Source organism: Carassius auratus, chromosome 16, assembly GCF_003368295.1.
Source record: "Carassius auratus strain Wakin chromosome 16, ASM336829v1, whole genome shotgun sequence".
Taxonomy (NCBI): domain Eukaryota; kingdom Metazoa; phylum Chordata; class Actinopteri; order Cypriniformes; family Cyprinidae; genus Carassius; species Carassius auratus.
Genome location: NC_039258.1, coordinates 19,189,747 through 19,214,313, shown reverse-complemented (window position 1 = coordinate 19,214,313; position 24,567 = coordinate 19,189,747). Strand labels below are relative to the sequence as shown.

The 24,567-nt window shown below is 36.7% G+C and overlaps 1 protein-coding gene across 2 annotated transcripts in view; it reads left to right on the top strand.

The window, feature by feature from the left end:
- Positions 1 to 654: 654 nt before the first annotated feature.
- efna4 (ephrin A4) overlaps positions 655 to 24,567 on the top strand; it is a 60,658-nt gene continuing 36,745 nt past the window's right edge. The window contains exons 1-2 of one of the 2 annotated variants that reach the window (XM_026284665.1): positions 655 to 953; positions 1,053 to 1,239. In XM_026284665.1, the coding sequence (XP_026140450.1) occupies positions 1,121 to 1,239 (119 nt within the window). In that variant the 5' untranslated portion in view covers positions 655 to 953; positions 1,053 to 1,120. Of the gene's footprint in view, positions 1,240 to 24,567 lie in introns of both variants that reach the window. The other variant, XM_026284664.1, reaches the window with a different exon arrangement.

Sequence of the window (24,567 nt, the reverse complement as noted above, 5' to 3'; positions counted from 1 at the left end):
TCAATTAAATATAACTTTTTTAAATATATATTTTAAAATGTAATTTTATTTATGTGGCAAAGATTAATTATCAGGCAGTCATCACTCAAATCTTCAGTGTAACTTGATCCTTCAGAAAGAACTATAATATGCTGATTTAATGCCATAACGTACATTGCTTATTACTATTATTACTGTCAAAAACAGTGATGCTGCTTAATATTTTTTGTTGAAATCTTGCCACAGTTTTTGAGGATTATTTTAGAACTAGAAAGTTCAACCCAACTGTATTTATTATAAATGTATTTATCGTAACTTTTGAGCAATTTAATGTGTCCTTGTATATAAAAAAACTGAATATATACTTAATAAAAAACTTATATACACTTAAATGTTTGGCAAAATTATTTTTATTTTAGAAAATGTGGTGGTCACCATCAACATCAACAATGTAACATATATTTAGATTGAATAAAAAATGATTGCAAAAGCCAATAGTTCACGAGGAAAAAAATTGAAAGACTTTTGTCCCACATGCAGTGAAAGTGGAGCAGTCAGGGCACTGTGCAGCACACCTTCAAAAACTAAGGAATGTTGGCCACACCCCCTATATCACTGATTGGTTCAAAGTTTAACGACACGCCCCCGTGTCCTCCGCCCTGCCCTGAAACGCACTCCAGTCACTCCTAATCACTGTCAACTATCAACGGCCGTGATTGAGAGCGTCCTGCGACTACAAACAATTGTCTCTCTTTCCTTTCATGACAAGTTTGGATTTGTTGTCAAACTCGGACCTTATAAACCAGCACTGGATTTACATTTGAAGAAAAACAAGTTCTTTTCATGTCAGAGTAAAGTGGAATACTTCTCAAATCTTCACAAGGAAATACTAAACGTCGCAAGAAATCGCAATAATGTTTCTTTATGAACTTGTCTCACACGTCAGCATATGTTTCGCACCTTTCTAAACTTAAGTATGTAACCTCTTGCATTTATTAAACAGAACATGCCTCTGTTTCTTAGTAAATGAACTCAGATTTCTTAAAGACTCGGGATTTGGATTTCTCCTCTAGTCCAGTGAAGTTCTTCAACTGGTTTTGAACTTCTATCCGCCTCCTACAAGAGCTAGTCGACTTTAGTCATGAATGTGCCAAGGTGCTCTGGAGTTTGCGCTATGATGAGACTTCTGGCTCTATTTATACACGTTATGTCAACGACAGCAAAGAGACACGTTGTATACTGGAACTCTACAAACACACGGTAAGATCACAATTACATTGAACTCAAACTCATCGTGTTGACTGTTTCCAATTAACCTTATTACGCAGGATTGCGGTTGCGTCCTCTGTGCGTAATTCATTGCGCCGCGCTCTTCAGGATCTCAGCCCAGTGAATGTGAAATGACTAAGCCCCAAAACGCTCCCAGATCTGTGTTGCTTCATGTCTGCAGCCTAAAACACACCTGCACTTATTAAAGGGTTTAAGCGTGGTATCCTGTCCTCCCACACCACCAGTCAAACTTTGATCTATTTATCCTTAAAGGTACACTCAGTCATTTCTGATAATTAAAGTTTTATGCATATACATTTTTTTTCCTAGTGTTTTAATAAGTATTATGTGCACTTACAGTAGAAGAAGATTAAGAAAAACAGCTGTTTTATTCTGCATAGGGCAGGTTTTCACCTTATGGGCGCAGCCATTTTGTAATCACATGATCATGCAACTGAGTTATTAGAACCAATAACAACAACATGTTTAATTTCTATAGATTTTCAGTCAGTGCTGAAGGTATTTAACAGAGTCACAGATGATACAGGCTGCAGCATTAAGTATATATGGCAACTTCAGTGGTAAGCAGTATGTCAAATAATTAGTAGTTTTGATTACACAGCATTTAGAAATTATCATGCATAAAGTGTGCATTCAACGGATGCTTTTCTATCCCATGAGGCCATAGGTGGGGAATGTCATATTTGTAATGACAGGAAACAGTTATTCAGCTGATGTTGTAGGTCATATGTAGTAAGTCTAGATTATGCATGCTTAACATACTTTGTTTTAATATGGACAAAAACAAAACAAACAAATAAAATGTGTGTGTTGCTATTGTTAACTAAAACAAAAACAAATATTTTGTTAATTTGAATAAATCTAAATAATTATAATTAAATTAAAAACATTGACAAAAGTTGAAAAATAAAAGGTTTATTTCAAATTACTAAAACAAAAATGGGTTTAAAAGATAAATAAAAAAAATAATAATAAAGTACCAAAGCATGTAAAAGTACTAAACCTAAAAGAAAACTTAAAATATATAATAAGCTAATTTATATAATGCTATATAAATAATGCCTAAGACTGGTGATTTCAGGTGGCGCAATGTAAGAATGTCCATTTTATGGATGTTTGCAGGATGAGACTGAGGAAAACAAACAAAGAGGATCAAAACAAAAGATAAACAAACAGCTTCGGTGTGAAGCGGCAGCAGTTAGTAATTATCTTGTGTATCTGTGTTCCAGTTTCATTAATTGGGATCAGGGGTCAGAGCTTTTGTATCCATTGAATGGGTGAATCAACTATATGCTGTAAAATCCAATGCCCTTCCGCTCCTTACAGTCTGGTGAACAATTCCTCTAGGTTTGATCAATTAGTGCTGAATGTAGCACTAATTGAATAAATCAATGTTAATGATGTGTGCGTATCATCTCTCTTCCTGTAGTGCCACAGATCTGTCCTCTGTCTGGTTCTATGATGGTTTAATTGGTGTCATTTGTCAGATGATGGCACGCTCACCTGCCACTCCAGGTGTTATCTTGGTCTGGACTGGCTGTTTAATTTAGGACAGCCTGGAGGCCCAGCTGTGCTCCGCCCCTCTCAGAACGCCTCGGACAAGGGAAGCCATCCATATAGACTTGTTTCAACAACAGTCCTCATGTAGTGACATGCAAATTGTTAAAATGCTTGAAACAAGTTGTTTTGTCATAGCTCATTAATTTCTCATCAGAGAAAGATGGCTTTTTAAGGTTTTACAAATTCTTGTTTGTCTTTCAGTTTATTATTTATACGATAGAGATGAGAGATTAATTTGCTCTTAGCTTGTGGGCTCACTGATTTTTTTTTTTTTTTTTTTGCATGCTAACACGTACACAAATCTACACTTGAATTCAGTGTAGTCATGTTTAAGTGATGTGGTTTATTAACAGAATTAGACAAAGGCATCTGCAGACTAAACATCCAATCCTTGGCTTCACAGTTCTCCAGTGCTGCAAACAATGAATGCGTAACAGACATTGATTTGCTGTTTACACCAAATAGTGTACTATAACCAGATTAATGAGGCTCGGTTTTTAGAGACGTGAGTGCTGCAAGGTAGTCATGTTTAGCTTGCAGTGTTTCATCACATCACTTTGGAAAGAGTGGGAGAAAGACTTTTAGGTTTCTGTTCAACTGTGTGTTTGGTGTGTGTATGTGTGATATTTGTGTGGTATTTTCATTTTATTTTTGAAACTAATTTCCAAAAGAACAACTTTTATATATTCTTGATTCCTTACATGTTAAGTAAAACATTTCAAAAGGTTTTTTTCTTTCTTTCTTTTTTTGATGATTAGATCTTACAGCTCATGAAAGTCAAAAATCCAGTATATCAAAATATTAAAATATTTATGTTTAATTAAATGAGCTTCCCTACAGTATAAATTCCAGGTATCTTTAATAAAATAATGAGGAAGACTAGCATTGACACCCTCCACAAAGAGGGTAAGTCACAGAAGGTCATTACTGAAAGGGGTGGCAGTGCACAGAGTGCTGTATCAAAGCATATTAAATGCAAAGTTGACTTGAACGAAGAAATTGGGTAGGAAAAGGTGGACAAGCAACAGGGTTGACTGCAAGTTTGAGAATACTGTTGAACAAAGCTGATTCAATCCCTTGGGTTGGGAGAGCTTCACAAGGAGTGGACTGAAGCTGGAGTCAGTGCATCAAGAGTCACCATGCTCCAATGTTTTCAGGAAAAGGGCTTCCAAGCCACTTCTGAAACAGAAACCTCGTCAGAAGCATTTTACCTGGGCTACAACTGGACTTTTTCTCAGAGTTCCAAAGTCCTCTTTTCAGATGAAAGTAAATTTAGCATTTCATTTGTAAATCAAGGTCTGAAATCTGAAGGAAGATTGGAGAGGCACAGAATCCAAGCTGCTTGAAGTCCAGTGTGATGTTTCCAAAGTCAGTGGTGATTTAGGGTGCCGTGACATCTGCTGGTGTTGGCCCATTGTGTTTTATCAAGTCCAAAGTCATTGTAGCCATCTACTAGGAGATTTTGGAGCACTTTATGATTCCATCTGCTGACAAACTTTATAGAGGTGCTGATTTCCGTTTCCAGTAGGACTTTAGCACCTGCCCACAGTGCCAAAACCACTTCCAAAAGGTTTGCTGAGCATGACATCACTTTGCTTATGTTTGCATGTTTGGCCAGCCAACATGCCTGACCTGAACCTCATATGGAGTCTATGAGATATTTTCATGAGAAACAGTCGATTCAACCATACAGATGAGCTGAATGCTCAATAATGCCTCAGCAGTGCCACAGGCTGATCACTTCCATGTCACATCTAACTGATGCTGTTGTTTGTGCTTAAGGAGCCACGACCAAGTATTGAGTGCATGATTGAACATACTTTAAAGGACTTGTGCTGTTCTGTTTTTGCTAATATTTTTTATTGATCTTAGGAAATATTCTAATGTTTTGAGATATTGGTTCTAATCATCAAAATAAAAACTTTTGAAATGTTTTACTTTAAATGTAATAAATCCAGAATATACAGTATGAACGTTTTTCCCGTTATTACATTTCTTTGAGATGCATCTGTGTGTGTGCGCGTGTGTGTGTATATATAAAAATTTCCACTCATGTCTTCCAGTGCCTTTCAGTTACTGAGTCGTGAACTGCTGTGAGAAACTTGTTGCTTTTTGTTTATCAGCTGACATTTTAGATGGCCTGCCAAGTGGATAAAGCTCTCTTATCTGTCACGCTCTCTCAGCTCACCGCTTTATTTCCTCATGTTTTCTTGCCATCTTAACCTAAAAGTTTGAAACCTGATGCAACGGCTGAGTGTGAAGATAAGGTGAAGATGTCTGACTTAACTTACAAATACAGTCAGAGGTTGTTTTTTTTTCTCATAACAAATGTAACTTCACACACTTATGTCATTCTGAACCTGTGTGATTTTTTAAAATTATTAAACTGAATAGGAATATAAAAAGAAAAAAAAAATAGCAGAGCATGACACAATTGCTAAAACGTAAAGTAAAACGAAAAATAAAAGCTAATTCCAAGTATTAAGAATTAAAATAGTGTGAAAATATATGATACTAAAACATTACTGATTCATTGATTTTAACCCTAATTGACCGAATCAGTGAGTTGAGCTCAAGGACCCTGAACAAACCAGTAAAAATATTTATTCACGAATTGGACATTCTTGCGCCAAGAAGAACTAAGACTGATTAAACTTTCACAAAATCATTTTTTATAAATTTTTGCCATACTGTATTGTATTGCTTCAGAAGATTTGATTCCACTTTTATTACGCTTTTGCTCCCTTTTTGAAGCCTGAAACCTTCATTTTACACCCATTCTAACTGCATGGAAAAGAGTGAACAGTGCATTCTCCAGAATATCTCGAGGAAAAGAAGTTGTACAGGTTTGGAAGAACATGAGGTTGATGACAAAAGCTTCATTTTTGGGTGAACTGGGCTGCATTTCCCAAAAGCATTGTAAACTTAAATACATCCTAGACCCTTTGAAACCAAAGTAGCTATGATTAGCTTAGGCTCATGATTCTTTTGGGAAAAGCAGCAATGGTCCTTATAGGCACACGTTTGAAAGGTAAAGGTTCAAAAGTACAGCAATGATATAAAACCTCTACATTTTCCAAATTCAGCTTTTGATATCTGTGTGTGATCATCTATCTTGTGCGAGTCACTTACTCAACAAGTTTGAACACATTTCTAATACTCTTGAAGTTCCAAGTGCCTCTTTCTCAACACCTCCCTTTTACCTCTCACGGCTACATGTTTCTGAACAGGATGCAAATAACAGTTTTTTTTTTAATTGCTCATTTTGAAATAAACCATCAATTAATACCCGAGGAACTTTGAATAATTTGTGTTTGTGTGTACTGGTGGATTGTGTGATCGCACGAGTGTTAATTCATGCATACAAGCGCATCAACCCCCCATACACACAGCCCAGATACAACGTAGTATGTGTTCTCGTCGTTTCAACAGCAAGAGGCGGGATCGGACCTCTCAGGCAGCACGGTAGCAGACGCACCCATGCGAATGCAAATTTAAATGAAGGCTTGAAGATCCACTGTAATTTTGCTCAATCAGGGCTGCCGTGATTGGACCCCTAAGCACACCTCAAGCTTGGCGAGGACTTCAACAATTTTCGGATAATCTCCCTACTACTTCTATAAATCATTAGCTAAGAGAACCTGTGAACTGTAATCAACAAACCTACTCAGAAATAATCACTCTCAGGCTCGTTTTGGAAGGGAAGTAAAGAAGTGAACTCCCTGCCGCTTTCGCTTGCTCGCTGGTTATTATGTGGTTGGCTGTATAGCTTAATACATCATACATTGTATAATTATCCATATGAATGGAACTATATTTACTTTAGGTTTGTTTTTGTCTGTGCTACCCGTAATCTTCAGGAATCTGGAGCACGCTGTCATGAACGGGCATTTCCCGATAATGTTGATGACCTAAGAAACAGTTAGGCTGCATAAATCAAAACAAAATGTTGCGAAAACAGGAAATATTCCTCAACTTTGTACTCGACAACCTCAACTATGTCCTTATCACATTTTTCCCTGCTGTGTAACTGTGAAATATGTTCCGAGAAACATACCCTCGTAGAGCTAGATATAGTCGCTGCTTTTAATTCCCATGTAACATTTTTGTTGTTGATGGCACATTTTCCTTTCTTTGTATTGCAATATTTTCATTGGCTTACATATGTGACAGTAAACTTGCTTTTGAAATTGCTCAGTTTGTAACTGTTCAGGAGATGTTCCTCTTTCTTCAGTGGTTTCCTATCAGTCTGTACTGTAAAGGCCACCTGGCCCAGTGGGCATGAAGAGATTTTGGAGGTTCACAGAGAAACTTTACAGGCAGACTCTGTCCTATGGCTTGTTCCCGATTCGGTGAGGTCCATTCGGGTTCTTTGAAGAAGTCCCAGCTGATATAAGTTTATGAACTAAGCATGAAACGGATATAATCTTATAAAACGGGTCTTGAGCGGTGGATTTTGGCCAGACCTGGTATGGGATAACCTTTCAATCTACCTTGGGGAAAGTAATATTTTGTCGCCTGTTTAATATTATAATTTAGTGATTTTATGAGTTTCAGATTTCTCTGTGTGATTGCACAGGGCTGGCTTCCCAGCCGTCCTGCTGCACACGGCGAAGAGAGAGTTTCCATATTTTCTCCCTTGCCTGGATATTTGGCTAATACCCACCATACAGATGCTATCAGCAAGTACACTCCATTATCTCACACCTCCACATTGGCCAATAGCGCGACCACATCAATATCACTCACCAGTTCCCTATCCTTTGCATGCCTGGTTTTGTGTGCATGTGCATGCAGGCACCATTGCATTATTAGAGGCCGAGTATGTTGCCAGTCTGTATGCCAGCCAGTGGCCTGAATGTGTCTTTTGGAAGATAAAATGAAGTTTTAAGTGCCATGTGTAAATTTGTTTTCTTGGAGCCCGAAGAAATAGGTTGTTATTTATTAAAGAAGTTTTGGAGCCGCATCTATTGCCTTCTTAAAAAGCAAATTGTATACCAGTGCCAAGACAAAGTAGCAATTGTATTAAAAAAAAACAAAAACAATTGAAACATTTAGCAGCTAATGTACTTTTTAGTTGCCAAATCAGAGAACTACTTGATATGGTTGTTCAGAAACTCTTAAGCTTATTGAGTGCTGCTTGCTTTAGTTTCTAGTCAGTGTTAAGTGACCGTGATCCTTATTGTATTTGCCTTCTATATTATAAGTCTATGCAGTTCAGTTGTAAACTGATTGTACTGAGTGAGTCTGATTCAAATTGCTTACTGTTAATATTATTGATCAATTCGTCCACTAGTTCATGAGTCGTTTCACAAATCACTGGAGCTCACAAGATAATGAGTCAGAAAGTTCCTAAATTGTCACACGTTTGTTTGTTGCATTTGTGCCTATTTGCCATCTGGAGCCCGGAAAAAAGCAATCGCCATGCTTTTATAGGCCTGAATATAAAATATATTTTATTATGTACAGTAAGCAGCTGATTCACCTCACTAATGCTATTGAAGCATAAAGACACAGCGTGTGGTAATTGGACTGCATCCATGTTTTTTTACTCATATTGTTGGGGAGTTGTTCACTCCGGTTAGTGTTCGATGAGGAATGCAGGGGTGGATATAGCTGTGGTTGAGGAAAAAAACATGTATTTTGTTCTTTTTCACTGGACTTAACCTCAGGGTGCCCTCTTGAAAATACCTCCAACTCGGTACCTGCGCCAACACTTCAACGGGCAAACCGAATTACTGCGGGATATGGGGGTTTTACAGTGTTTGTGCAATTGTATTAGCCTGGCTGGGAGATATTGCGTTTCTAGCACCGCCTGTTGTGAGGCATCAAATGTGGATCGGAAATCATATTGTTTTGGCTTTCAATATTACACATACAGAATGGTTTAATGGAAAAGCTCCTTTCTCTTGGGAAACACACCCATCCACACACGCATAGCTCTATTTCCTGTGTGGGATGTATAGGATGTTCTGTCTCTTTGAGACTTTGATCTTGTGTGGTGTCCTCCTTTTGCTGCTAATGGACATGTATTATCTGAGAGACGGGGAGAGAAGTGCCTTGGCCTGATATACTGTTTAAGCTAGACCCTATATAAATTTGTGCCAGGTCTGAGAAATTCCAACACTTCTCTCTCCTACCATTCCAGGACCATCAACTAGGTTTCTCATTCCAGTTTTCTAGTGTTGTTCTAGTTGTGTCTGCACAAGCATACTTCAATTAAACACTACAATTCAAAAGTTTGACGTCAGTAATATTGTTTTAAAGACAATCATACTTTCATTCGGCAAGTATGCATCAAAATGAAGTGACCAGTATTTTCCGTTTCAAATAAATGTTGTTCTTGAAAAAAGATTATAGTTTTTAGTACTGAATCAGTGTTTTTTTACTGTTATTTGAGCACTAAATCAAAATAAAATGATTTAACAGAGGACACTGAATATTGGTGTATTTGCTGTTGAGAATTAAGCTTTGTCATCACAGGAATAGATTACAGTTTAATCATTTTTCATAACATTTGTTGTTACTTCTACTTTTTTATTTGTATTTATTTATTTATTTTGTATTTCCTATAACACATACTCTAAATTCTTGTGAAATTAACTGTGCTATATATTAGGTTTGTCATGCTTAAATACGAGTGAACTGATTTAACAAACCTTTTAAAGAAATAATTTATTGCATGTTTTATTTTTACTGTGGAGTAACTTCCATTCATATAATAAAAATGTAGGAATTATTGTCTGAACGAAGAATTGTTTTTATTTTCTTTATGAAAACTAAGGGACCAATAATCACAAGTTCACCAGTTTCTGTGGAGTAGCCTATTAGTAGTGAAAAGGGTAATCATAAACCAACCAATAGTCCAGCATTTAGTTATCTTTTTACTTGGTTATTCATTGCCAAAAAGCAAATCATATCATATTTCATTAGCTGTTGTTGTTCTGTCACAATAGATCTGTGTACTCAGTGTAGGGGGTGTTAAATGCAGGTATAGGAAAATATAGTGTTCTAACTGATCCATTCTTTTGTTTTTGAACAAACCTAGTGGACCTTTAGCTGTCGTGTTTAAGTGTTTTGTTGTTTTTGGCTGTACATTCATATAGTTTATGAAGAGACAATTGTGTATCTATGAACACATTTGTGGTTGACTTAAGGGCAGCAGTGTGTGTGTAATGGGTGTGTGTTGATTTGTGGTTCAGACTCTTATCTTCCTGTCAAACCACTTCTTAGTTCTTATCAATAGTGTTGATTTTCTCCAACGCTTTATCTTGCAACTTGAAAAGTAGCCATTTTGATTCCCGCATCACCCCTTTAAAGTCAACAAGAAATCAAAATTGACCATGTTTTCTCAATCAGTGCGTGTTCTTGGCCTTGTGAATGATTCATCAGTGCATGTTCTTCCGATGAAAATTGTATTTCCTGTCTTAAAAACATTCTTCCTTTGAAATGATTTCCTTCTTACTGATTTCAATGAGGCATTGTGGGTTATTGAATAATATTAACTAACAGCCAAATAGCATTGTGGGTGTTATTTTATCATTCAGGTGTCTGTTTCCTAGTTAGCCAATTTCAGTCTGATAGCACAAGTTATCTCTCCACCGTTTGACGTCAATAACGACAGCTCTAATTAGTGGTTTGAAAGATGGATGTGTAACAACATTCCTACGTTTCTAGAAATGGTGAGTAGCTAGTTTCTCTGAAGTCTCACCCTAATTTTAATGCTGTCAGAAATCACAGAAGACAAATGGGTTGCGAACAACATTTCAAGTCAACACGAAACATTCACGGATACGCTGTTGACTCATATTTTATTCTGCAATTCATCATTTCTCATTTTTCTAGTGCACACACTGGCACAACAGAACATCCTGATAGTCCACCCTTCCCTGCATCAATTCTGTCTTCCTTCCCTCTCTCTGCCGAGAAGGAAAAAACATTATGCCCATTCTGAATGAGCAGAGTGAAGGCAAGCACATTATGCAGGGATGGCAGGAAGAGAATCAACAGTTTTCAGCGCCTGAATCGGTAGGAGAGCCCCTCTGGGGAAGAAGGGGTGAGGTGAGAGGAGGAGAGGGAGAGAGGAAGAGATGTCAGCAGGTATTACTATCACTGTCACTGTGCAGTCGTGGAGAGAAACACCCTCGTCACGCTTACTTACCCTAAAGGGAGAACATTTGGGGAATAGTGTGGATCATAAAATTACCATATTGTGAGTTTGTCTATTTGTTTGTATGATTTGTGTGTACATTTCTCCATTTTTCAGTAAGTATATATGTGAGTGGGTTTGGTTCATTCTTCATTGTTGGTTCATTATTTTAGTGATTGTTAAATGGAGTATATATTAATTAAAATCTATTAAATCAATCACTGAAAAAGTTTGACATGATATTCAAAGTTATTAGTGAAATTTTAATGTCTCGTACCATTTGCTGACAAAAGCACCCAAAGCAATGAGTATACAAATCATGACTTTAGACATCTTTTATTTTAATAATATTTTATTTTATATTATTAAGCATAATTGGCCTGTAATTTACATATATAGATATGTGTGTATGTGCTTGGTATTGGATATAAAGATAAAATATATACATTTCATTTTTTTAAAATAATAAAACAATAAGCAAGTGTAAAAATTATATGTTAATCTCTGCATTTAGTTTATTTCATCTTGTTTTTTTATTTAGTATATATATATAATTTTATATATATATACAGTCTTGTTCAAAATAATAGCAGTACAATGTGACTAACCAGAATAATCAAGGTTTTTCGTATATTTTTTTATTGCTACCTGGCAAACAATTTACCAGTAGGTTCAGTAGATTCTCAGAAAACAAATGAGACCCAGCATTCATGATATGCACGCTCTTAAGGCTGTGCAATTGGGCAATTAGTTGAATTAGTTGAAAGGGGTGTGTTCAAAAAAATAGCAGTGTGGCATTCAATCACTGAGGTCATCAATTTTGTGAAGAAACAGGTGTGAATCAGGTGGCCCCTATTTAAGGATGAAGCCAACACTTGTTGAACATGCATTTGAAAGCTGAGGAAAATGGGTCGTTCAAGACATTGTTCAGAAGAACAGCGTACTTTGATTAAAAAGTTGATTAGAGAGGGGAAAACCTATAAAGAGGTGCAAAAAATGATAGGCTGTTCAGCTAAAATGATCTCCAATGCCTTAAAATGGAGAGCAAAACCAGAGAGACGTGGAAGGAAGCGGAAGACAACCATCAAAATGGATAGAAGAATAACCAGAATGGCAAAGGCTCAGCCAATGATCACCTCCAGGATGATCAAAGACAGTCTGGAGTTACCTGTAAGTACTGTGACAGTTAGAAGACGTCTGTGTGAAGCTAATCTATTTTCAAGAATCCCCCGCAAAGTCCCTCTGTTAAAAAAAAGGCATGTGCAGAAGAGGTTACAATTTGCCAAAGAACACATCAACTGGCCTAAAGAGAAATGGAGGAACATTTTGTGGACTGATGAGAGTAAAATTGTTCTTTTTGGGTCCAAGGGCCACAGGCAGTTTGTGAGACGACCCCCAAACTCTGAATTCAAGCCACAGTACACAGTGAAGACAGTGAAGCATGGAGGTGCAAGCATCATGATATGGGCATGTTTCTCCTACTATGGTGTTGGGCCTATTTATCGCATACCAGGGATCATGGATCAGTTTGCATGTGTTAAAATACTTGAAGAGGTCATGTTGCCCTATGCTGAAGAGGACATGTCCTTGAAATGGTTGTTTCAACAAGACAATGACCCAAAACACACTAGTAAACGGGCAAAGTCTTGGTTCCAAACCAACAAAATTAATGTTATGGAGTGGCCAGCCCAATCTCCAGACCTTAATCCAATTGAGAACCTGTGGGGTGATATCAAAAATGCTGTTTCTGAAGCAAAACCAAGAAATGTGAATGAATGTTGTTAAAGAATCATGGCGTGGAATAACAGCTGAGAGGTGCCACAAGTTGGTTGACTCCATGCCACACAGATGTCAAGCAGTTTTAAAAAACTGTGGTCATACAACTAAATATTAGTTTAGTGATTCACAGGATTGCTAAATCCCAGAAAAAAAAATGTTTGTACAAAATAGTTTTGAGTTTGTACAGTCAAAGGTAGACACTGCTATTTTTTTGAACACACCCCTTTCAACTAATTGCCCAATTGCACAGCCTTAAGAGCGTGCATATCATGAATGCTGGGTCTTGTTTGTTTTCTGACAATCTACTGAACCTACTGGTAACTTGTTTGCCACGTAGCAATAAAAAATATACTAAAAACCTTGATTATTCTGGTTAGTCACATTGTACTGCTATTATTTTGAACAAGACTGTATATATATATATATATATATATGTATATATATATATATTTCTAATTTTGATTAGTATATATTCAATTATATTTTGACTATAATTTTACTTTATTAAATTCATATCTTTATTAATTATGTTATCTTTATCTTAATTATGTAATTACATGATATATGGTGTGTGTGTCTGTGTATATATATATATGTGTGTGTGTGTGTGTGTGTGTGTGTAATTATTTATATAGAGAGAGCAAGAGAGAGAGAAATTACTAAATGATTATCGTTTTGATCTTATTGTATATGTGGTTTCTATGCAGATTTACAGCATATAGGCGTGAACATTTGTGCATTGGAATGTATGTTATTGTTTGAATGTACATATTTTGTGGGTGAGTGACTTGTAATGGGTTTTTTGTGTATGGGGTGTGAGTGGGGCGTCTGTTCTTTCTCTGTTTGTGATGTGCTGTTGGAGTTTAGCAGATACCGAGACCTGGAGGGTCTTGAGCAGAATGCATGGAATGCTGGGTATGGTGCTGCTCTCTTGCTCCATGTGTTCACCGGATACAGCTCGTGTGCACGTGCAGGTCTGGGTGTGTGCTTCTGATAGACGCGTTTTGATAACCGTTTCAGTTCTTCAAACCGGCAGCACACGATTCTCCGGTTATTAAACAAATTTGTCCTCTCTGTGTGGAAGCAGAACATAATCAAAACAAGCAGTGCTGATGATGACTGTGTCCTATTCATCAAGCAGGTCTGGAACACACCGAACAGATTTCCTGCAGAGCGCCCTGTACCGTTTCTCATATGCTGGGCAGCTTTGCCATCATTATTGTGCAGACTGTGGGATCAAATGCACCTTTTTCTCCTTTTTCTGAAATTAATTTTATAGAAATCTGTCTGAGACTATACAGGACGATATCTTATTCTACGACTACCCTTCCTAGGGTTGCAGTTTATTTAAATTTTTTCCTGAAGAAATAAGCAGACATTTATTTTATTATTTTTTAAATCAATTTATTAATTTATTTTTTAAGTCAGAGAAATGCAGTGTAGAGAATGTTTTCTGGAAGAGAGGAGGAATCAGTTTAGGACATGTCGCAGGCCGGACTCGAACCTGTATCAGTCACATGAGCATCAAAGCTCAATAGTTCAGGTGCACATGCACTACACCTTGGCTATAATACTGCACTCAAAAATTTCTTGCAAATTTTACAAAGAAAACAATATTTTAAAAATCGATGTTCTTGTAAAACCTATTTCAGTAATCTGTTTAATTTACAACATTAAAAAAGGAAAATAAATGACACCGTACTTCTACTTTCTCTTGTCCTTGTAATACATAGTTACATTGTTTCTAAATATTGTAGAAACTTGATTTTCTCTAAAGTTGCTTTGCAATGATTTGTACCATAAAAAGTGCTAAACAAATAAACTTGAATTGTATTGAATTACTAATCTTCAAGTAACCATCTGCTGCGTCTTTATCATTGTTAGAAACCTAGTGATGAATAATTCTGCTGATTCTTGTGGGGCGTAGCAACCATTATATTTACACATTTCTATTTTCATCTGGCTACACTATTATGAGGAGATCATGAATACTCATGCATCAATGTGTCTCCCACTTTTGGAATCCTTCCTGCGTCTCTGCTTGTGAGTATATGAGGAGACAGCTGTACTTGTGTTGGAGATGCCCCTCCTGATGGGTTTTGTAATTTTATCTGAAAAGACGGCATTGGACTGTCTCATTGTTCTTGCGGTAGCTGCTTGTCTGTAATCCTAAATTAAGTGGATAATTCACTCTCTGCGTGGGGCATGGGAGAAGCCATGGCTACACAACATGTGTCCTCCTTGAACCCACCCTGGCTCTGCCTCCCCCACGGCTCGGCTGTTGTTCGGTATTGTGTGGGGCGTTTTAAAGAGTTTTGTACTTGAAGAGCATCCTCCTGTTTACAGACAGCTAATGGTGGCCCTGGTGTTTCACTTCAGCCAGCTGCTTCTGACTGATATTGGCTGAGTTAGAGACTTTTTTCTTTTCTTTTATATATTCATTTTTTGAATATATTTATTATAAAATTTTAATGTTATTTATTCATTCATTTTGTATTGATTTTATAGATTTTTAAAATGGTTTATTCTTTTTGGTTTTAATTAATTTTTTAAATAAACTTTATTTTCTGTATTTTATTTATAGAATGCATTTAATATAGTTTTTATATTTGTAGTTTTATATTTACACTCTTATTTGTAGTTTATCCAATCTATTTTTAATTGTATTTTCATTTTAATACAATTTTTTATTTTAATATTTACTTATTAAATTGATATTTAAATGGAAGCTTATTTTAGTAAATTTCATTTAGAATTGTATTTTTATTGTAATTACAACGTTAGTATTATATAGTTTTTTCTCATGGTTAATCACATCCAAAATAAGATTATTTACATAGCATTATGTTAATTATTTATTATGGATATATAATTGCACATACATGTATATATTTCAGAAGATATCCTATGTTTATATACTAAATATATTTAGAAATAATATAAATATATACAAGTAAATATTTTCTAAATATTTACTGTATGTGCGTGTATTTATATATAATAAATGTGTAATTTTAAACAGTACACACATTATATAAACGCATTTTTTTATTTTGGATGCAATGAATCATGAAAGCACTATAGTATTTTTATCTTATACTTAATTTTTTATTAGTTTACATTTTTTGTAAGTTTCTTATTTAGATTTAATTTATTTTTTTTATTATATTTACATTTTTACCTTGTGTAATTTATTTTTTGTCTTTCATTTAATTATTTAAATTGTAAAATTGTAATTTTCATTATTTTCATTTTTTTATTTTTTTATTATAATTACAGCATCATTAATGGAACTAGTATTTCATTTTTTCTGATATTTTTAATATTTGTTAAATGTATTGTCTTTTATTTTTATATTTTTTATTATTTTTTATTTAATTTGAGTTGTTTCATGTTTTTATCTAATTATTAGTTAATTATTGTAATTTGAACAAATTGAATTTTATTTATTATTTGACATTTTAATTCTTTTATCATGCATAATCATACTTAAGATGCTTTGCATTTTGGTTCATTGTTTTCAGTTCCTCTTTTGTGTTACAGAGGACTAATGTGTGGTTCGGGTTCTTTTGTTTTATGTTATGCGTTTTTGAGTCTTTTGTACTATGTGTGCCTAATGCAGGCCGTGGGTGCTGCTTTTTGTATGGAGCGAGTTCTTCTCTTTGTGCGGCTGGGGCCTTTGTGACCTGAGCATGTTCAGAGGTGCTTGGCTCTCCTCCGGCTCTCCGCCTGGCCACCGCACCACAAAGCTCAAGGCTGCCAAGCACCAGCACTCTTTCATGCCCTTTCAGCTCTGGAAAAACCAATCTGAATTTGAATTTGAAACGTTTTGACAGAGAAAGATGGAGAGGAGGGGCTGAGGGAGAGATAGGGAAGGTTACCAGGAGAGAATGGGATGAGAGGGGAGAAGGAGCGAAGGAGAAAGAGCGAGAGAGAGGGAGTGTAAAAGAGAAAGGGCAGTTTTGTCCCATGAGATTACAATGCAGTGACCGTGAAAGTGCTTAAATAAACAGTGTGTGAGAGAGGAAGAGCCAGAGGAGGAGAGACGGCACTGGGAAATGGAGACGAGCGAGAGAGAGAGAGAAAATTGTTGACAAGGAAAGGAAGTGAGTGCAGAGATTGGGGGAGGGAAGACTGAACTTGATTAAAAAGCTACAAATTCCACAAATAAGAGAATGAGTGACAGATGATAGATCAATGGAGACCAATGGTCCCCCTCCTTCACTTCAGGATGATAATGTCTTCTGACTCTGTGTGTGTGTGTGTGTGTGTGTGTGTGTCTGAGAGGAAAAAAGAAAAGAGGAGGCTTGTTACCTCTGTCATTGTTTCCTACAGAGACTTGATTTTTATAATGCAATATAAAAGCTTCCATCTCCTCCGGATCGGATTTTTATCCTAACCAGTTGTGACTGCAACAAACATTTTGTCATTAGTTTTGTTTGCACTTTGAAACCAAGTGTACAAGCACTCCCAAACATTGTTCGTTGAACAACCAGCAATGTGAAACACCTACATGTTTCTCTGTAGTTTATTCCATTAGTAGCATGCAGTGATAATTTGATGTTGCACATTGTTAGCGTTTTTTTAAGCTGTTGCTCAAAACACATTCTGAAATAATTTTGCAGTTTAAATGTTAACTTTGGATCATAATCATTTGGGGGAAAGGGTAACACAGTTATGTACCAACACGGAATACCCTGATTTAAACTGTCGAGTAAAATTAATAAACTGCATTAGAGATCAGTTAGGGAGCGAGAGAAAACGCAAAGACCAATAATTTCAGCTGATCCACAAGTAGCTAAAACTTAGTCTTTACACTACACCTCAATAATGAGTGTTAAATGTTTAATGTAATTTTAGTAGGGCGAGGTGTTTTAATTCAGCCGCTTACAACCACTGAGACATTCACATCTGTGTCAGACAGAAAAGACATTTAGCACCTAGAGACAGATGTTAATGTTAATGTATGCACACACGGCAGTAAAGATTGCGGGACTTTTACAGTTTTTTTTTTGCAAGAATCACAGCCACAATGTTAAGGTATTTGCCAGTGTGTTGCCATGTGTTTGTTAAGGTGTTATAAGAGCTTGCTGGGGCGTTGATTGAATGATTGTTAAGTGGTTAATAACAGGCAAGTGAAAAGAGTCCACTTCAAGTTTCTTAATATTCTGCTCCCTAGATATTAATCTGGACCCTCCATCAATGTCACCGCAGGATTTTTTTTTTTTTTTAGGTGAAAATTAACATTTTGCAATTAAGTATGAGCAAATCCAAATTAATACTTGCCAAACTTCATTAATTGAAATAAATTAAAGCAGTTATGAAGAAGTTAGAAGAGGAATATAGAGTGGGAAGAGTAATGGACAAGCAAAGTGTTGTTGCACAGGTGGAGAAGTGAGAAAATGGGCTAGAAAAGAAAAGAAAAAAGAACATACAGCAAATAAAAAAGGAGGCAGAGCAAAAGATGGCAAAGCTTTCTTATCAGTGTTTAAAACCGGTGTGCTGCTTAATATTTTTATGTACACTGTGATACAATTTTATAAGGATTCGTAGATAAATAGAAAGTTCAAAAGATTTATTTGAAATTGAAATCTTTTGTAACGTTATAAAGGCTTTTGTGTCTTTTAATCAATTTAAAGCATTCTTGCTGAATTTCTTTTAGAAACAAACAACAACAAAAAAGTACATACACCAAAAATGTGTATGTGGTGTATATACTGTAAATGAAATATATCTATAATATATGTAAAACAAAGTCAGGTACAGCAAAGTCATTGCTTTACAGGTGGATGGCTAGAGAGGAAATTGACCAGGAAAAGAAAAGAGCCAGAGCATCCAGTGATTAAAAAAAGGAGCGAGAGAGCAATAGAAGAGGCACTTGTGAGGGAAAGAGAGGCAGAAGGAGGCAAGAGTTCCAAGCCTATCAAAACTGTGACCCACTTTCGCAATGATGGATGCCCAAAGCCAGCTCAGATTTATCGTTATTGCTTATTTGCTTAGCAGGCGCCCTTTTCAGTGCGGAGCGGGGTTGAACACTGGAGCATGTAACTCCAGTGGCTGCTCGCCCTAACCCACTTACCAGCGACAGCTGGGCCTTCAGACCGGAGAGAGGGGCTTGTGCACCACAGACCCCTACAGCTGCCGCTACACCAATCCTACAGGCAGACACCTGTCTCCAAACCCAATTTCCACTGTGTGTACTTTCCTCATTCATTTCGTCATCTTTCCAGGCCTTTTAAAGACCCCCCAAGGAAAGGCCCAGTCGGCTATATGGTAGCTAAAGGAGGAAGTTGTATTTAAAGCGCAGGCAAAAGGTTTCTAAAACAGCAAGAACCATCATTAGTCTGAGGTTTGGAAGTGGCGATGGAGGAAAGGGTGAGGCGGAGAGAGCCTGGCGTAGCTCCCGGCTCAAGATTGGCTGACTCCCAGACCACTGCACCTCTGGCCTTGCATTCCCCCCTGGACACCCACATGCACAGATTCACATATGTTCATGTGCCCATTATAATGAATATACAGCATGTAGGCAAGTGGGGATGGAAGCGCAGAATCATAAAGTAATAAAAATAGAATTTACTGTATTATGCATACTGTGCCCTGGCATTTGGCACTTTGGATGAATAAATCAAAAGTAGGGCTATACACTTAACCAAATTGCAACATGAACTAGTGTCAGTGACTCTTGAAGTCTTCATGTTCTGCATGCGTTTATAGGAATGACGTTTGACATCAAATAAGGAATTGTTCACTAACTAAATACATAAATCTGTCATTTCCTCCCCTTTATGTTGTTCCATAACATGTTCAGAATGTTATGTTTAGTGGTTTTTTCTTTCTTTTCTTTTTCTGTCCCATACAATGAAAGTTAACAGGGTCCAGGTGAACGATCCCTTTGCACACTTTCCAAAATTCCAAAATTCCAAAACTCTCTAATTGTGGCTCTTTTGCACTTCGTTGGTGTTTTATACGTTTATAATGAACAAAATGAATCCCTTTTTTCCATTCCTTCTTTTTCCTTTTTTCATTTGCTCTTGGGGTTTCTTTCACAGTCTAAAGTAGGTACTAAGTTTCCTTCATGGTATTAAATGGGTGTAAAAGCCTATAAAAGAGCCTTAAAATGCTTGCGTTTATTCATTGAAAAGCTATTATTTTATGTAGGTATTGGCTTTATCTGTATTCAGCAAGAAAAGCAGCCAGTGTCCACTTCAGTAGAAGAGCATCAGCACCAAGGTTCGCATCGAGGCTGAGAAGGCCATTTGCTAATCTTCCTCTTTCAGATCCTGACTTATGCACACACACACACACACATATATACCATGCTAAAGTCATCCCCTCCTGTTCTTTTTAATGCTGTGGGTCCTGCTGACTCTTGGTGAAAGGGGTGCTGTGCTAACAGGCAGAAAATAGACCCGGCTCTCTGTTTGAGCTCCGGCCTCAAGAGCCCCGGGCCGCACCGTTGCCCAGTGATAAACGCATTTAAAAACAGGGGGCACACAAAGTCTTCCGCTGCCTGGCTAAATGCTAAACACCCTCCTCATTCATACACATGCACACGGCGCATTCCTTTTTAGACGACTTTACAAACCTATCTCCTGCAGCTTTGCTGAGGAGCAGCCAACCTCTGTACCCCGAGCGAGCCCGAGCTCCTCAGAGCACAGAAACAGCTTTTCACACACGTTACACCGCTGCATGGTGATTTCAGGAGCATGTAGGTCACTCTTTAACGTCTGTGTGTATTGTATTAGCTTGAATGGATGAATGAGCAAGCCTAATGAACGAATTAATGAATTGAATTAAGGGACAATGGATCTCGTTTGCTAATCACGCATACGTGTGTATTTAAGCGTGAAGCCTGTATGCGAACGTTTTCACGCAGAAATCATGATTCATGCTACTAAACATTTTGAAACTGAAAACAATTAATACATTAAAAAACAAAACACACACAAACAACTCCTAAATGTCTTAGAACTGTAAATGAAAATTATCTTGTGAGGGCTCCATTCCTAAAATATAAAATATTATTTCATGCAAAAAGACTTGTTTATACATCTAAAAAAAAAAAATGTGTGATGCAAAATGAATAAAATAATTGGCATTTATCCTGCCATTGTGTTACAGAAAATTATTTAGAAAACATTTCAAATATTTGCTTTCACACATTTTTTTGTTGTTGTTGTCTTTCTGTGGATGCAACAAAATAAAATGATTATTGATCTCAAAATAACTGATACTAATTTCAAGCCAAGAAAAAACACGAGAACTTTGACAGCCTTAAAAATGTCCTTAAAATCTTTTTTTCTTTTTTCTGTTCTGTTGAATATTTGATTTTAAAATTTCATCTTCATTATTTTATTTATACACATTTTTATACATATATTTATTGCTCTTTTAAATCAGACTGTTTAATCTGAATCTTCTAAAGGAGCACTGTTCTTTTGAAAGACACAAACCTACATTTATAAACGCATTTATTATTATCCAGAAATATGGCATTTCCCGCATCGCTTTTTCACTGACCAAAAGAAATTCCCCAGCGTTAGTTATTATAAAATGCCACAGACAAACGAATACAGCTTAGCTCAGTCAGTAGCGTTTGTCTTTGTCAAGTTCCTCTCAGCATAACGATAGAAATTAATTTTCTGGGGTGTAGTTACAGCTTTCCATGCCACAAAAGCCTTGTCCTGAAAAATGTTAAAATCAATATCATGAATTGCTGCACCTGCAGAACAACCTTGTTCTGTCCCCTCAAAGGTAACTACGGGTTGGTGCTGTTCTTTCAACTGGAACGTGAGCGAATGAACCTGCCTTATCTCGCTCATAAACTCTCATGCATTAACGTAAATAATACATTCCTCGTATGAACCCGCAAGATTGTTAAGCATGTGCAGAAAGCCAGAAGCTCGCAGGAACCAAACTAATTTGCTAACCACATGTGCCCCCACACCTGGCGCCTTTGGAGAGCTAGAAAGAGCCATGCAAATGCTGGGCCAAAAAGGAAGCTTAAGGTCAGGAGTCCTGTTTGTTTTTGTTGTGTGCGCGTTTCCTTGTTTCCTCCTTTACACTTTAAAATAACATCCATTAACAAAGGGTTTGGATCCTGCTTCCCAACACTTTTAGGAAAGAGAGGGAGGGAACGAGACCTGAAGGAGGCCGAGACGACCACTTCAAGAACGTCACATAGAGTAGCGCACAGGAAATGGTTGCAGAAAGAATGAGATTGTTAAGGGGCAAATAGGGGGTAGCAGATGGCCAAAATGGGAACCCAAGTAGGTGTTGGTCTGAACAGCTTTAATAGTCAGGTTAGACACAACATGGCTGAGTGAACAAACACACATGGTCTGAAATGCTTGAACACATCTGAGTGTTGGGCTAGTGCTGGGGCTAACATGGGGTTTAGGAATGCACCACATGCTGGAGCTTCAGTGGGTTTATCGCAGAGGGGAAGGACATATTTGTGGCAGGGTTGGTTTTTTCGTGAGGCGGTCTGAATGTGTTTTTGGATTTGTGACTGTTATAGTGGCTGTGCATGGCTGCCTTCATCTGGCTCACAGTCCCTGAAGTCTTCCCACTTTTCTCTGCATAACTACTCTGTATTTAGAGTTTACTAATCCAAAAAGACAAAAAGAGCCATGAATAATTTGGTTTATGTAAAAATGGTGTTTACAAATTTGGTTACAAATCATTTACTGTGCTCAATTTTTGTTGTTGAAATGCATTACGGAAAAGATTAAATGATTTATTCATTACTTAGAAGTAACTTGCCAGTCAGATTCTGTTCTTTATAGATTTGTTCTCGATTTAACAATATTGTAGGCTAGAGAGGTGTTTTTTTTAATACTTAAAGGGATAGTTCACCCAAAATTTAAAATTCTGTCAATAAATAATCACCTTCATGTCATACCAAACCCATAAGACCTTCGTTAAATATTAAGATATTAAGATATTTTTTATTAAATCCGAGAGCTTTCTGTCCCTCCATAGACAGCAAGAGTCCTACCACATTCAAGGTCAAGAAATGTAACACGAACATCAACAAAATAGTCCATGTGTCACATTAATGGTTCAACCTTAATTTTATGAAGCTAGGAGAACTTTCTTTTGTGCATAAAGAAAACAAAAATAACAACTTTATTCAACAATTCTTTTCCTCCTCATCCAGTCTCCTGTGACGTGCCCCCATTATGAAAAGAGTATCACTATGCATGTACTTGCACATATTCATTGTAAGCAGAAGCGACATGCGCATGCATGGTTTACATGAAGCTGCAGCATGTGCATGCATCGTGATCCTGTCTCCATAATGGCGTTTTCTTTGTGCACAGAAACTATTGTTGTAGCTTCAGAAAATTATGGTTGAACCACTGTTGTCACATGGACTATTTTACCAATGTCCTTGCTACGTTTTTGGATCTTGACTGTGGTAGGACCCTTGCTGTCTATGCAGGGTCAGAGAACTCTCAGATTTATTAATATGATTAAATTAGCATTTTATTAAATTGGAAAATCACAATATTGTTTTTTTACTGTATTTTTGATTAGATAAATACAACCTTGGTGAGAATAAAAGGCTTCCTTCGAAAACATTAAACACAAATGCCAAACTTTGGAATGGTAGTGTGTAATATGTATGAGTGTGTACATTTGTGACTCTATAACTCTGTTTGTCATGAAAAAATATGTGATTAATCATAGCATTTAAATTGCTGGATTCATGAGAGCATCTGATTTTGCTGGTCTTGAATCTTATGGTGCAGTGGTGCTCCACTGGTTTTGCTTCAGGACCAGAATTTTTATTGGACATCATTTGGCAACCCACCACAACACCAAAATTGTTCATTATACAAAATTACATTTCAATGGTATCATGCTTTCGGCAGCTAATAATTCGCTGCACAAAACTCATTGCGGTTGTCACAAACCATCTATTCATGAAATCTGGGTCATATTTTATTTATTGTGCAGTTGTGTTCATGCTTTATGGAGAATAAGGACATGACATACAGCCTGTCCATTTTGGCTTTTGTCAGGATTTGAGTATCTTCAACAAATGACACTGGAATATTTACTATGCGATGCATAGCCTTTGACATCATCCAAAAATCATTTTTTTCCTCCTTCAAAGAGCATATTCATTTTGTTACTTTCTCTATGCTTGATTGCATCACAGAGTAGTTTGTATTTAGCATCATTTTTCTTTGCCCGAGTTAACCCTACAGTACTGTAATGTTCCACAGTTTAAAAGTTTTTAGTTTTTCTCTGTTTCAGTGGTTTTGAAGTCCTCTTTCAACCAGGCTCTAACAGGGCTGCATCTGCAGCATGACTGTCAAACCCCAGAGACTAACGTGACCTGATGAGAGGGAGAGAAAGAGAGCGAGAGATTGGCGGAGAGAAGGAGAAAGAGAGTACATGCAAGGTTGAGGGTTAATGGTGAATATGAGGATGACTTTGATATAGGTCGTATGCACGTCACATAAAATATTCCTGAGTTAAAATGGGGGTGGCAGTAAAAGGAAGATGGAGCGACTGGATGAAAGAGCGCTGTTGATATTGATCAGGAAAATGTAGAGATGGACAATATTTTATTAAACAAACACAAAAGGAATATTTAAAATCATGTTTACTTGGGGAAAAAAACAATATAAAGTTGTCTATAATGTGCAATGAATCTATTCTTTATAATGTGTTTAAACATTGTTAGTTATAATAAAATGATTCACAAGTGTGTAGAACACAGTATGCGTGATGAATGAAAACTTCACTGTGCTGTACTGATGCATGCACTTCAAGTCGTTTATGTTCAACGCATG